The 13,298-nt window shown below is 36.0% G+C and overlaps 1 protein-coding gene across 4 annotated transcripts in view; it reads left to right on the forward strand.

Moving 5' to 3' along the window:
* Positions 1-13,298, forward strand: part of LOC118190409 (macrophage mannose receptor 1-like) — a 157,105-nt gene that overhangs the window by 51,050 nt on the left and 92,757 nt on the right. For 3 of the 4 annotated variants that reach the window (XM_035361106.2, XM_035361108.2, XM_035361109.2), the window contains exons 5-7: positions 2,059-2,180; positions 4,029-4,192; positions 5,107-5,360. In XM_035361106.2, the coding sequence (XP_035216997.1) occupies positions 2,059-2,180; positions 4,029-4,192; positions 5,107-5,360 (540 nt within the window). The remainder of the gene's footprint in view (positions 1-2,058; positions 2,181-4,028; positions 4,193-5,106; positions 5,361-13,298) is intronic. The other variant, XM_035361107.2, reaches the window with a different exon arrangement.

Below are 13,298 nucleotides of genomic sequence, written 5' to 3' on the forward strand. Positions count from 1 at the left end.
TTTAGGAGATTATCAGACTTCTGTTGTCATTCCTTTCTTTCCATCAGTTAGCTATAAAATTGCACATATTTTACATAAATTTAACTTTCGGTCGTTTATTCTCCTATCAATAAAATTCAGAGTTCCTTACTCAAGGATCCCATTTCGGACATCAACTCCTTGGGTGTTGTTGAAGAACAACACCCAAGTGAAGAGTTGAAGTTCCTCGGGTGTCGTTCATGTTGGCAGAATTCCTTGCCAGTGTGGTTTAATTTACATTGTCCAAACTAAGAGAGCCTTAAAATTTTGCGTTAAGGAACATGAGGCATATGTTAGAAAAAAGGAAACACGGAAGTCCTCTGTTACCCAGGCATTTGTTGGTCCGAAAATCCCACTTTCAATTTTTCTGCTGCTAAAATTACTCAACAAACATCTTCCATTGGTAAACTGGATTTTCTTGAGGCATTTCACATTCAAAAAATCTTTCTGTTCTAGTTAACGACCCTAAATCCAATCCATCTTTGCCTTCAGCATTTAAAGAAATTTATGTTTTAGTTCTGGTTTCATCAACAGATGGCGCCAGTAGCTTGGCTCCTGTGCAGGCTTTCTTATCTTATCTTTATATCTTATCTCGTTCATTTGCCCTTTTGCAGCTGAGGATGATAGTTCGGTAAAACCATCGAAACTAGTCCTGTGAAATGCAATGAAAAATTTTTTTGCAGCCGAAATTATTCAAAAAACATCTTGCATTGGTGAAATGGATTTTCTAGAGGCATTTCACATTAAAAAAATCTTTATGTTCTAGTTAACGACCCTAATTCCAATTCATCTTTGCCGTCAGCCTTTAAAGAAATTATGTTTTAGTTCTGGTTTCATCAACAGATGGCGCCAGTAGCTTGATTCTTGTCCGTTCTTTCTCATCTAGTCACTATATCTTATCTCGTTCTTTTGTGCTTTTTCAGCCGAGAATGATCTTTCGGTAAAACTATTGAAACTAGTCCTGTGAAAATTTGCAAATATAACGGTGATTTTTGTTCTTTGAATTCTAAATTAATACCTGTTTATATGTTCTTGATATCCGTATATTAAATTAGTTAAATTCCATTGCTATTTTTGACGAGTCTGTTTTCTCACCGTTTAATGTTATCTTTTGGTTAATGTTTGTCAAAATAACAGTGAACATTGTGATCACATAAAGTGGCGCCTACTGTATACTCAAAAACCAAAGTTTAGAAACAATTTTGTCGCAATGACGGAACTTGAAGATTTCTTTCCAAATTGGTAACATTCTGGATATTTTCAAAAAACACGTTTTTGAAAATCTAAGAGCGATTTTTCTGGAGGATTTCAGCACTGCTGAAGTTCACTCTATTCATCTAGGAAAGAATTTTATTTCGACCCAGTTAACACAGCTTCTTTTACACTCTTGAGCTTTGTAATGCATGACAAATGCTTTGCATTTTAAACTGCTAACGATGGTGGAATATAAAAGCCATTATGTTTTTTTAGTTTATCATGGGCACTTTTATTATTCGTGATATAAAATTGTAGATTTATTATGTAAATAGAATTATTTAATCTGTTATTCATACTAATCTAAAGTCCATCAGCGGCCAAGCGGTAAAAGTCGCTGAATACTAGTCGTTTGATTTGGCTTAGATCTAGATGAATAGTCTGACAGCATGATTGGTTTTCGTGTTTTTCCCCATTTGTAACTTGAATTATAGCCAGTTTCCTTCAGAAAATCCTCTTTCCTCTAAGGCAGGTAGACCACCTCTAAGGCAGGTGGCTATGTCACATTCAAAGAGCCTAACCTAACCTCGTTTAACCACCCACCTCGTTTAACCATCCTTGTTTAATCACCTCGTTTAACCTCGTGTAACCATCTTCGTTTAACCTAACCTCGTTTAACCACCCAATTAGATGTTAAGTTATTTTTGTCCTTTTAGCTACCAATAACCATATTATTGCAATTATTATCATACCCATTTTAAATAAAAGTCTTTTGTGTAAATTCTTTTTTAATTGTATTTTATTATAATTAATAAACAGATCTTTGTTATTTTTTCCCGTCGACAGGCCTCATTTGTAGGAGAAGAGACTGGTCATTGCCTCTTTAGATCCCTAGGAAAAGTAGTGAAAGAGGAAGCAGATGCCATATGCCAGCAAGATAATGCACATGCCATCGATCTTGACGATATGTGAGTACAGAGGTATAAAATAATTCTTCTGGGATGAGGGTATTTTTAATACGCAAACACGCACAGATGCTAAAATAGTCGCACGCACACACAAATTAACAATAAATTTTTTTTTTCTGGGTTTAGTACCACTAAGTATTTGTACGAATATCGAATATTTAGAAGGTAATTGTTTCGTGATTAACCGTAACATAAACCTTGCGTTAATACGAGCATTTTTATAACGCTTAGACAATTTAGCTCTGAAAGTCTTGATACGTGAAAGTAATTCCATTTATATTTCAGTTAATGAGTAAGAAAAAGTATCTTACAACAGAATCGTAGCAATAGTAGATCAGATTTGATCTTTAATGATAGACTCTTATGAAGACCAAATGAGTTCAATCTCGTCATCAAGCAGAAATTATTAACAGATATCAAATTTCTTAGTTGGTAGAATATTTATTTGCAGTGATTACGATGTGATTCGAGTTCTTGACGGAACCATAGTCTTTAAAACGGTGCTCATTTAAATTAAAGCTCTATAAGGCACAAAAATGTTTAGCTTGCTCTTGGCAATTCCTTTCTAAATAGAACTGAGGAGTGAAAGAGCGCTTCTGGTAACATCAGAGCCACGTTACTGTGCAGAGACATTAGGTATTCTTTTTGAAGCAGGCAAGATGAAAAATTAGAAACGCCTTCACCGGAAATCGAACCACGGACCTTTGGAATACCGGCCCATCGTGCAGACCACCATACCACGAAGGCAGGCTAGGAAAGCGGGAGACATACCTTATAACTGAAGTTGATCGTAAACTAAGTATTCAAATCTGGTTAAAGGTTGTGTACGTCTGAGGTGGCAAGAGCACCCATTTGCGAAGAGGATGTCCTAAGTTGCGATTCTAGTTGCAACTCAGTATTGTTTCCAGCGGGAACTCAACATTGATTCTAGCTCAGCGGTCGTCAAACCTTAGAACTTCATGGACCACTACATATATAATTTTATGTTTGGCGGACCACTAATATGAATTTAAAAAAATGTAAATGCATTTATACAATAATGATAAAAAAAAAACTACACATATTTCGTTCACATTGAAAATTACATGAAAAGTACAAAAATCTTACCTTCTTGTACAGAAAGCTTCACATTTCCATATCACTGAAAAGTAACTTCACGAAAAGCAAGAACAAACCGGCAAACGCAAAGCGACATCAATAAACTGGCAATGTTATGCCGCCAGTTTTTAATTATTGTAAATATAATAATCATCGCTTACTGAGCAGTGGCGTCTCGGTCAACAGTTAGACAAAACAAAAACGGAAACTTCCAGTGATGCTATTATAAACAAGAATGCATATGGTTCTCATAAAAATCCATCAAGATGCCTATTGACACGTAGAAAAACTGTTATTAACGACCACAATATCATATGTTTGTAATTCAAAAGGAAAGAGAATTCCAGTTCGCCTGTTTTTGATAACAGCAGCATGTCCATGTATGCCATCTCTCACTTTCAAATGTCTCTAGATACACCTGCTAAAAAGTCGCTAAATTCAGAAGGAATTTCGCTAAAAGTAGTAGCTAAAATAAAACAAAAAGTAAAATCCATATTCCATAATAGATTTTGTTACTCGTCATGTTTTAGTCTGAATCATCATAAAAATACAGATAATGTACCAATTTTTCTGCGGACCGTCAAAACGTTTTCACGGACCACGGTTGGCAACCGCTGTTCTAGTTGGAACTCAAGCTTGTTTCTGTTTGACCGCTTACTAGATAATTTAACCATACATACATAAATACTATGGTATTCAAACTTCTGAATAAGTCTTTTTAATCTTATTTATAATGCTATTTATTTACAGCATGAGAGATGGTTTGCTAAATTTTCAAGAGACCCGCGTGATGGCGAATGATGGTTCGGAATACTGGACAGGTCTTACTTGGCAGGATGACAAAGTAATATGGAAATCTGGAGATGAACTTGATAACTTCAACTCCAATGCTAGGTACCTAGAAATTCATCGAGGTAATCTCTTTATCTTTTTTAATGTTCGGGCATTTTAAAGGAAGTTAGAAACTAACTATCAATAAAATAATTTTATACCTAAAAGTAACTGTTCTCAAAGCTTTGTTTAAGGATAAAATAAGTTTACAAGTGCAGTTGTAAACTTATTTTATCTGCAAGTACTAAAGCAACGGTCCTCAATCTAAAGTTGCGGCATTTGATTGCTTTGTGATTGTATTCGAAAAAGTAGTTTACGAAATTTATGAAAGCCTTTTTAATGGACCTAAAAGTAGGCTGAATTACTTGAAGATATCGAAGAAGTGATTTCCATTTATCTGCTTTTCTAGCAGATAAAGGGCAGAAATTTGGAGAAGTAGATCATAAACTATGTTTGACGACAATAAACCAACGCACTAATTTTTTTCAGCTGAACCGTTTTTAACCTTACAACGGTCAATTGTATTTCAGGCACCATATTTATTTGCAGTATAGTCTCATGTAATGATTTAACGATTTCTGTTTCCAAGCCTCGAATGCATTTAAAAGAGATCTTTTGCTTTCAACTGGCTGAAGATCTTAAACACTTAGGAAAAAATGTCTAAGGTAAGTGATAAGAAATCACTTAGGTTCATTTTATTTGATTCCTTTAAAGATATATTTAGTAATAGGAAAATATTTGGCAGCTGTCTGTAAGTGGCTAAGAGAAATATTTCAAATAAGAATAATTTAAGACAATTTCTGATGAAATTAAAACAATTTTCCGATTTTTACGTTTTAGTATTCTGAAAACTTTACATTGCTTTGAACTGTTTCATTAAATTTTTTGTTTCAGTTCTTGTAAACACTTCTTAAACAATATTTTATTCCACGCTGTTCTTCTTACATGATTTGAGTTAACTTTGTGATATTACTATGCATTTGATTCGGAATTCCAGACCGGGGACACTGCGTCACCGTTCAGGTCAACTTCACGGATTTGCTGGAAACTCATTTGCATCAGACAGATTGCGAAGATTTAGCATACGTGGTGTGCGCAAAGGATCTCGGCGCAGGTAGCACGACTTCAAATCCCTTGACGACTTCAAATCCCTTGACGACTTCAAATCTCTTGACGACTTCACCTGCGCCACTTCGCTGCCCATGGCTGAACGCATGGAAGAAATATCCTCTCACTCAAGAGTGCTTCTGGGTGAGTTTGAAATTCATTCCTACATTTGCGAATTTCAGTATTTAGTGACGTTAATTTAGTTATAATTTAAATTACCACGAAGCCTCAAACCACAAATTTTCAGCATAATCTAGAAAACACGACAGCTTTTGAATTTCAGTAAAAGAATAACTTTAACTTCGATTTATTGAATTAGGAAACGAATTTTATATCTGCTCTGTTATCTTTATTTGGTCAAATTTAGTTGCCTTCTTTTTCGAGCTAATTTCCTAACTCATGGAAGTATCCATATTATTAGTCATGGAAGTCATATTTTTTCTGCAACTCATTGTTTTTTTTTCTCTGGATGACGCAAATCTCCGTGGCCGGATGCAAAAATAGGAACAGCATCTTTTTTAATTCGCTCCGCCAGAGCAGAGTGATTATGACTGCTGAATGCTAGTAGTTCAACCTGAGCTCGAACCCTGGTGAACGTATAGAGTCTGTCTCTCTTATTCCACATAAACTAGAATAGACCATATAATGACCTGGCGAATTCTCGCACAGGCGTGAATAAAACTACTGACTCAGACGAAAGGTAAAAAAATAACCCTTTATTAATTCAAATTAGTTATCAGAAGGGCACGGACTTCGTGCGTTACAAAGACACCGTCAACTTGCGGTGGAAACTAAAACGTAGTGTACTATATAAGTCAAACCTGAAATAAAAAGTGCAAGATCGCACTTAAATTACGCCTAGGAGGTGGACTCACAGGAATCTAACCGGCGTGATACCTAATTGATAAGGACAAGAGGCTTACTATCGTAACAGCGAAATAACAACGAAACGTGCGGTTGGCTAGAGAAACACGCTCTGAATAAGTTATTCACACGTTCAAATAAGTACTTAACTTTAAATTTACATCCTGGCGAGAGAATGTGAGGGGAAATTGAGAAGTCTAGAATAGATATCAAACTTAAAATAAATTTGTTATACAAAATAAGCAAAACCCTACAAATGGACTAGCTGGATGGCTGGTTTTCGTGGTTTTCCTAAGTATAACGTGGATAGGAGACAAAATCCTTCGGGAAGTCCTCCACGAAGGCAACTCTCCCCTTAGACAGGTAGCCCTCGTATACTCTGTTATATTCAAACATCCAGTTATCTTTTCATATCTCTATTCACATAAAATAGATCCTCACAATAGAAATGAATAAACCAGTTGTTATATTACAGTTTTATTAAAGATTAAAGGGACATGTATAAATAGACACTTTATGTTAACTCTTTTAAGTGACGTCCATTGAAAGATAATTGATTAATAGCTGAAGGTCAATGTTTTTACGTAGTCCATTGAGATTTCACCTTCGCTACAGAGAAATATGAAATTTTGGCGCTCTTTGTTTCCGCAACTGTTGAAAGAAATGCAAGGGGGCAGTGCTTAAAATTCTAATTTCAAGATTATATCAGTAGTTGGATAAAATTTCGTATGTACATGTCACTGAGAATGAAAAAAAAATTGACGGATTGTGAAAAATGCGCGCGTTTGGGAGAATAGAAGTACAGCAAATACTGACTCTGGTCTATAATGATCTAAAAATCAAAAGTGTCATGTCAGAAATCTGGAAACAGTTTAAAGACACTGAAGATGTGTGTAGACAACCGGATCAAGATTGAAAATCTCAGGACTCTAATTTGTCCATGTCTGCTAAAAGAAATGGACAAATGACATCAGCCCAAGTTTCGAAGACGTTTACTGCAGTTACAGAACTTTAGCCATCAGGATATATCTTAAACGACAAGCTGCATGAAAGGTGGCTATATGCAAGGAATCCCATGGTTTTGCAATGGTGTATAAATCATTGTGATTAAAGTACTTCAGACTAAAGCTGAGCTCCCTAACTGTTGAGTCTGGTTTTGTGTTCGTAAAGTTTTACAGTTTTATAAGTTCTTACAGTTTGAAGACGTGTTACAAATGAGCAAAACACACGCAATTAACCTGAAAACATCCGTATAAGGCATCAGAACAAAGGTGATGGAATGAATCAGCATCTGAATGGCCACATTGACATCAATCTTGAGCCTGCATCTGATGGCTGCATTGACATCAATTGCATGAGTCCGCATCAGTCTGAATGGCGGCAATGACATACACACTTTTATCAAAATAAATATAAATGTTTAAGTATGCAAAGATGAGGCCCTTGATACTTATGTCAGGTTCCTAAGCAGGGCTGTCGGTAATAATGTCCTTTAATGGACGATAATGCTTCTTCCTTGTACCGCTGCCTTAATGATCAAGAAGTAACTAGGAGTTAAAATGCACAAAACTTCTCACTGCAATGGCCTGGCTAACACCTCAAGAAACTCATAACCAATGAATCTAAAGCTGATTGACGGAAATAGCCGGACAATGCCAAACAAGGTAGAAGGGCCTATCAACTGTTCCCAAAAGTAGGCACTGCACTCAGTTCAATAAGAAGAAAGTAACGTTGTTCATATAGGGACATGACCCCTTTCTCACGTACTTCTATGCAAGGAACTTAGCTATATCATATCAATGTGTACACGGAAAAAGAGGCAACCCCGAACACTACTCATTTAAATGCTTCCTCACAGCTAAACATCGTCTTAAACTTCCAAACTCTCAAAGTGAAATAAATCCTTTTATAATGTATGCTGTCAAGAGCAAACATCTCAGAAAGGAAATCATAAATATAATGAACTTCCTGTCCACAAGAGGCACGGAGCTATGCAAGATAACAACTCCTGACGGGTCCCCTTGTTGGCCCTGTGAAGCGTAGTTAGTACGGCTGGACAATACCTATACTGCCTATGGTTAAATAATGAGTGTCCACCACACTTAATCATATCCATATCTATTTCCAAACGTTCGGAGGAGATACGAATTTTAAACACTCAGATGTTTGCCATCGGTTAGAGTTTTCAACGATATGTCAGATTCTGAAATGATCTAATATTATGGATACTTATATGGATACTTATATGATATTATGGAACTTTTTTCGAATCTTTAAATATAATTAAAAATTAAATTATATACATATAAGTATCTTGAAATTTAATCTACATGTTTTATATCTAAATTATTAACATTTTAAAAATTTATTTTAGTTCTGGGATTTTGCGCTTATGATTTCTTTTCAAAATTTAATTTAGTTTTTATATTCCATTTCAGCTTCAAGTTAACTGTAACCAAAATATTATTATAATTCTTAGTAAGGAAACAAAGTTTCGTCAGCACAGTTAGTTCATGCTCTCAATGGAAAATAAATCTATGAAAATTTGTAAAATTTGTCAGAGGAATTCCAGTATGCAAATTATTTGGAAAAGAATCCAAATTCTCATTTAAATTCAATTCGACAGCTGCGCTTTGTACTGTGTTGTATTTAACTTTCTTGGTAGTTTTATAAGGTATTTCTCCCACTTCCCTAGCAAGCCTTCAAGGTGTAGTGGTTCTGCACACTGGGCCGGTATTCCAGAGGTCCGTGGTTCGATTCCCGGCGAAGGTGGCTGCATTTTTTTCATCTTTCCTGCTTCCAATTAACCTAATGACTTTATAGTTTGAAGTGATAACTACTGATTGTGCTTTGCTATACTGGCAATACAGCCGTACGAGTAATTTTGTAGAAAGTTCCAGAACAGTAAAGAGTTTCTTGTGACAAAATAAATTTTATCAAGTTATCACTGGCTTTAGACGCATTCAATCCATTACAAACCCGTACGCATACAACAATATTTTATGATGTAGTGTTTCGCTAATGACATTTATTCTTATAAAAAATATGATGACAACTTATGAAATAAAACACACATTTTTAATTTTAATTTCGAAATTGATTCTTCATTTTGTACTTTTTGATTAAAATTATTAGAAAGTTCCAGAACAGTAAAGAGTTTCTTGTGACAAAATAAATTTTATCAAGTTATCACTGGCTTTAGACGCATTCAATCCATTACAAACCCGTACGCATACAACAATATTTTATGATGTAGTGTTTCGCTAATGACATTTATTCTTATAAAAAATATGATGACAACTTATGAAATAAAACACACATTTTTAATTTTAATTTCGAAATTGATTCTTCATTTTGTACTTTTTGATTAAAATTATTATGATTTATAATTTCATGCAATGAGTAATTAATTTCTACTTCATAATGTGGTGTACAGTGGATGGACAAAAATATGGAAACACCTTGTGAAATGCATGTTTGAAAAGAAAGATTGATTTTAATGAAATATGTAGGTGGCGCTGGCATTTTTGACTACTGTCGCCACCTATACAACTTCGTAAATGTGCTAAACAGTTCAGTTGTTTTCCGAGTTCTGTTATGTGAGGTTGTCATTGCATTATGTCAGAGTTAACAGACTTCATGGTATGGTAGGTGCTTCCGTAAGCAAGGTAGCCGAGGTGTTTAGTGTTTCAAGAGGTACTGTATCGAAGATTTATTCCGCATATTTGAAAAGCAGAAAAACATCATCTGCTAAATCACAGCGTGGACGAAAGTGTGTCCTGAGTGATCGTGACAGATGATCATTAAGGGCAATTGTGACGAAAATTAAGAAGATCACAGCTGCAAAAGTTACTGCTGAAATGAATGTTGTGTTACCGAACCCTGTGAGTACCAAAACAATTAGAAGGGAGCTTCATAAACAGGGAATTGTGCTCCAATTGAGAAGCCACTCATCAGTGATGCTAATGCCCGTAACAGGAAAAGGTGGTGTTTAAGTCATAAAGCCTGGACTATAGAGCAGTGGAAGCGAGTAATATGGTCTGACGAGTCTTCTTTCACATTGTTTCCCACTTCTGGCCGAGTTTACGTCTGGAGAACGCCATCTCAAGCCTATAATACAGACTGCTTGTAGCCAAGATTGAAACATGGCGGGGGTTCTGTTATGGTTTGGGCAGCCATATCGTGGTTCTCTGCTAGCCCCATGATAACTGTGTCAGGGCACATGACTGCCAAGACTTATGTGAACATTTTGGACGATCACGTTCATCCCATGGTACAAACTTTGTTCCCCGATGGTGATGGTGTATTCCAAGACGACAAAGCCCCTGTTCACACAGCTCAGATTGTCCAGGACTGGTTTTCTGAGCATGAGGATGAGTTGTCCCATCTCCCCTCGCCACCACAGTCACCAGACCTGAATATTATCGAACTTTTGTGGTCTACATTGGAACGGAAAGTGCGTTCTCGTTATCCACCGCCAACATCGTTATCCGAACTTGCCACCGTTTTGCAGGAAGAATGGTATAATATTCCCTTGGCAAGCATACAGGAACTGTATTTATCCATTCCGAGAAGACTGCAAGCTGTTTTGGATGCCAATGGGTTTCCTACACCATCTTAAGCAAAGAAACATGTTTTTTTAAAGGTGTTTCCATATTTTTGTCCAACCCCTGTAAATATGCTTCGTTTTTTACTTTCCTTTATTGGGGAACATCTAATGGCTACTGCAGTGTTAAATAGGATATAGTCTTCAAATAAACTGTCCGGAAACTGATGAAACAAAGAATAAAAATGTTTCACTGCTTTATTTATTTTTAAATTCAGAGTATGAGTAACTCTTTGGCCTTAAGATCTGTAAATTCAGTGCAAACTTTAAAGTTCATTTTTCACTTTCATATTCCAACACCTTTTCTCCGTGTCGTATTCTTTCCTGGTCATATTCTGGAGAATATGATAGTTATTTCCAGGTGTTTAATTATTGTTTCATACCTTTTTATAAAATAGGTTGCAAAAAGGGCCCGAGTATGGCAATTTAGGGCCCTACTATCTGGTAGACGGTTTGCTCATTGATATTGTATAACAATATAACCGAAGAACAGCTTCATGGTTTCTTTAATATTTGGTATAATTTGTTGTCATAAAGTTTTCATGGGATGAAAAAATTAGCAACTATTATACTTCAGCTATATAAAAGAATCAAACTTTTTAAGTAATGATTCTTTTACGTATACTTTGCACACACAAAAAAAGAGGACAATTCTATATCTCCCATTCTACTGGACCGATTGACAAAATTCAACTTGCGTTTTTCATGGTTAAAAGCACGATTTAGGACATATATTAGATTTATATACTATAGCATTGTCCTAACATAGGTATTTTTACACAAAATCTGACTTTTTCTGAAATGACATAAGGATTTTTCCAGAGTCGAAATTGTGCTAAAATATTTAATTTTGTAAAATTTTTGGGGGAACTTACCGAGAAATTTAAAAATTTACTTTGGCACACTTCCTTCAGTTTGCGCCAAGTAATAAAAAGTAAAGGAAAATGAAGCCTATTTTGTATGCTTTAGCGAAACACATAACTTTGTCTAGATTATGCCGAATGCCGAAATATGGAATTTGAGGTTTGATGGTGATTTAAATTAAAGCAAAAATAACTCCTCTAGGTAGTGAATTCTCAAGTGGGCGAATGAATTTGCAAATCATCCAGAAAAATTCTGAGTGGTATAGTATCGCATTTCCAACTGGTAATAGAAAGTTCCCTAATACAAAGTTGTATGTGTAATCATGCTAAGTGAACCTATATCGCTGGGCGCAACAGGTGTGTTATTTCGCTTTGTTGAAGCTTGAATCGAAAACTGAACTGTAACTTCTTTCTCTGAGAAAAATCTTCACATGCTGTCTTTTATATATATATATATATATATATATATTTTACATTGGAAAGCATAATAGCATTTATAGTATAGAAAGAATTTAACAGTATAAATAGATCATAAATTAAGAAAACTAACATACTTTGAGATATGCCGTACAGACGGGAAAGTGGTTGGTGTCCTAACTGCCCTACCGAAGGGCCCAGGTGCGAATCCAGGAGAAGACATGGATATAAATTATCTGTTCCTTCATAGCCATGCCGGGAGTAATCTAAGCATTTTGGCTAGGTCAATATCTAGACAGACTAGTTTTCGGGGGGAAAATTAAGTCTTCAGAGGTAGGTTCATGCTCGGAAGGGACCATAGGATACAGTATTGTCTGCCACTTGGTTGTGGGGACGCTACATGGTTAGATTTCGAAAATTGCCCTTGGGCCTCTTGGTTCAAAAATTGTCCTTGGACGGAAGATGTCTAACATGCGTTCTTTGTTTTTTTCGGTGCATTCGTTGCAGTCCACCATTGTCTTAGAGTTGCAAATCCCAGAATTTGTGAAAGTGAAAATGTCCCTCCTGGTTGACCAGGGGGGTTATGCTATCTTGGATCACCTCTAGAGGTTGGGGCGTTTTAACTGTGTATAGCTTCTCTGTAAGCCGGGTCTAGGGGGCCCTTCCTCCTAGGGTTCTGTCCCTTCATAATTGTGGCCACTAATAATAAACCGAATAAGTGTGGCCCACTTATTAGGTGCTTTCATAATAAAGTGACCACCGCTTTCGGACTTAGTAGTGGCCAACGCCTTTAATGATTAGTGCTCGCCGATGGAAAGAAAAGTACTTTGAGATATCGAAGGGTTGAAACGTACCAACTAGAGACAAGAAGCCAGAAAAATGCTACTTGACGGCAGCCATGTCAACTCACAAATTCTCTTTAACTGAGCTTGTTTTACCGTCCAACAACCATTGCTATCCTTCAGATACCTTATTTCAAATATAATCTACCGGTGATTTTTTTTTCGAGACTCAAATTGTTTAAAAGGCATCGATTACAAATTACTGAGGAAATAAAAGAAAATATATAAACTGGCGATCCAAAACTTTATGACTATCCTCAGATTTTTCAATGAACTCGTCTGGATGCTGTGGAGGACACGTGATTAAATGGAAATGGTATTTAAGTGCTGCTAGACAAGATAAGGAATCATTCTTACACTTACTTTTGCAAGTGATGGAAAAGACTGCTGATCTAATCGTATTTAATAGAGGACAGATTGTAATGGCCCGAAGACTCGGAGCGAGCATCTCTGAAAATGCACGACTGGTACGTTGTTCACGATCTACCGT

Source organism: Stegodyphus dumicola, chromosome 11, assembly GCF_044657685.1.
Source record: "Stegodyphus dumicola isolate Sdum_Otavi_A_Nest chromosome 11, ASM4465768v1".
Lineage (NCBI taxonomy): Eukaryota > Metazoa > Arthropoda > Arachnida > Araneae > Eresidae > Stegodyphus > Stegodyphus dumicola.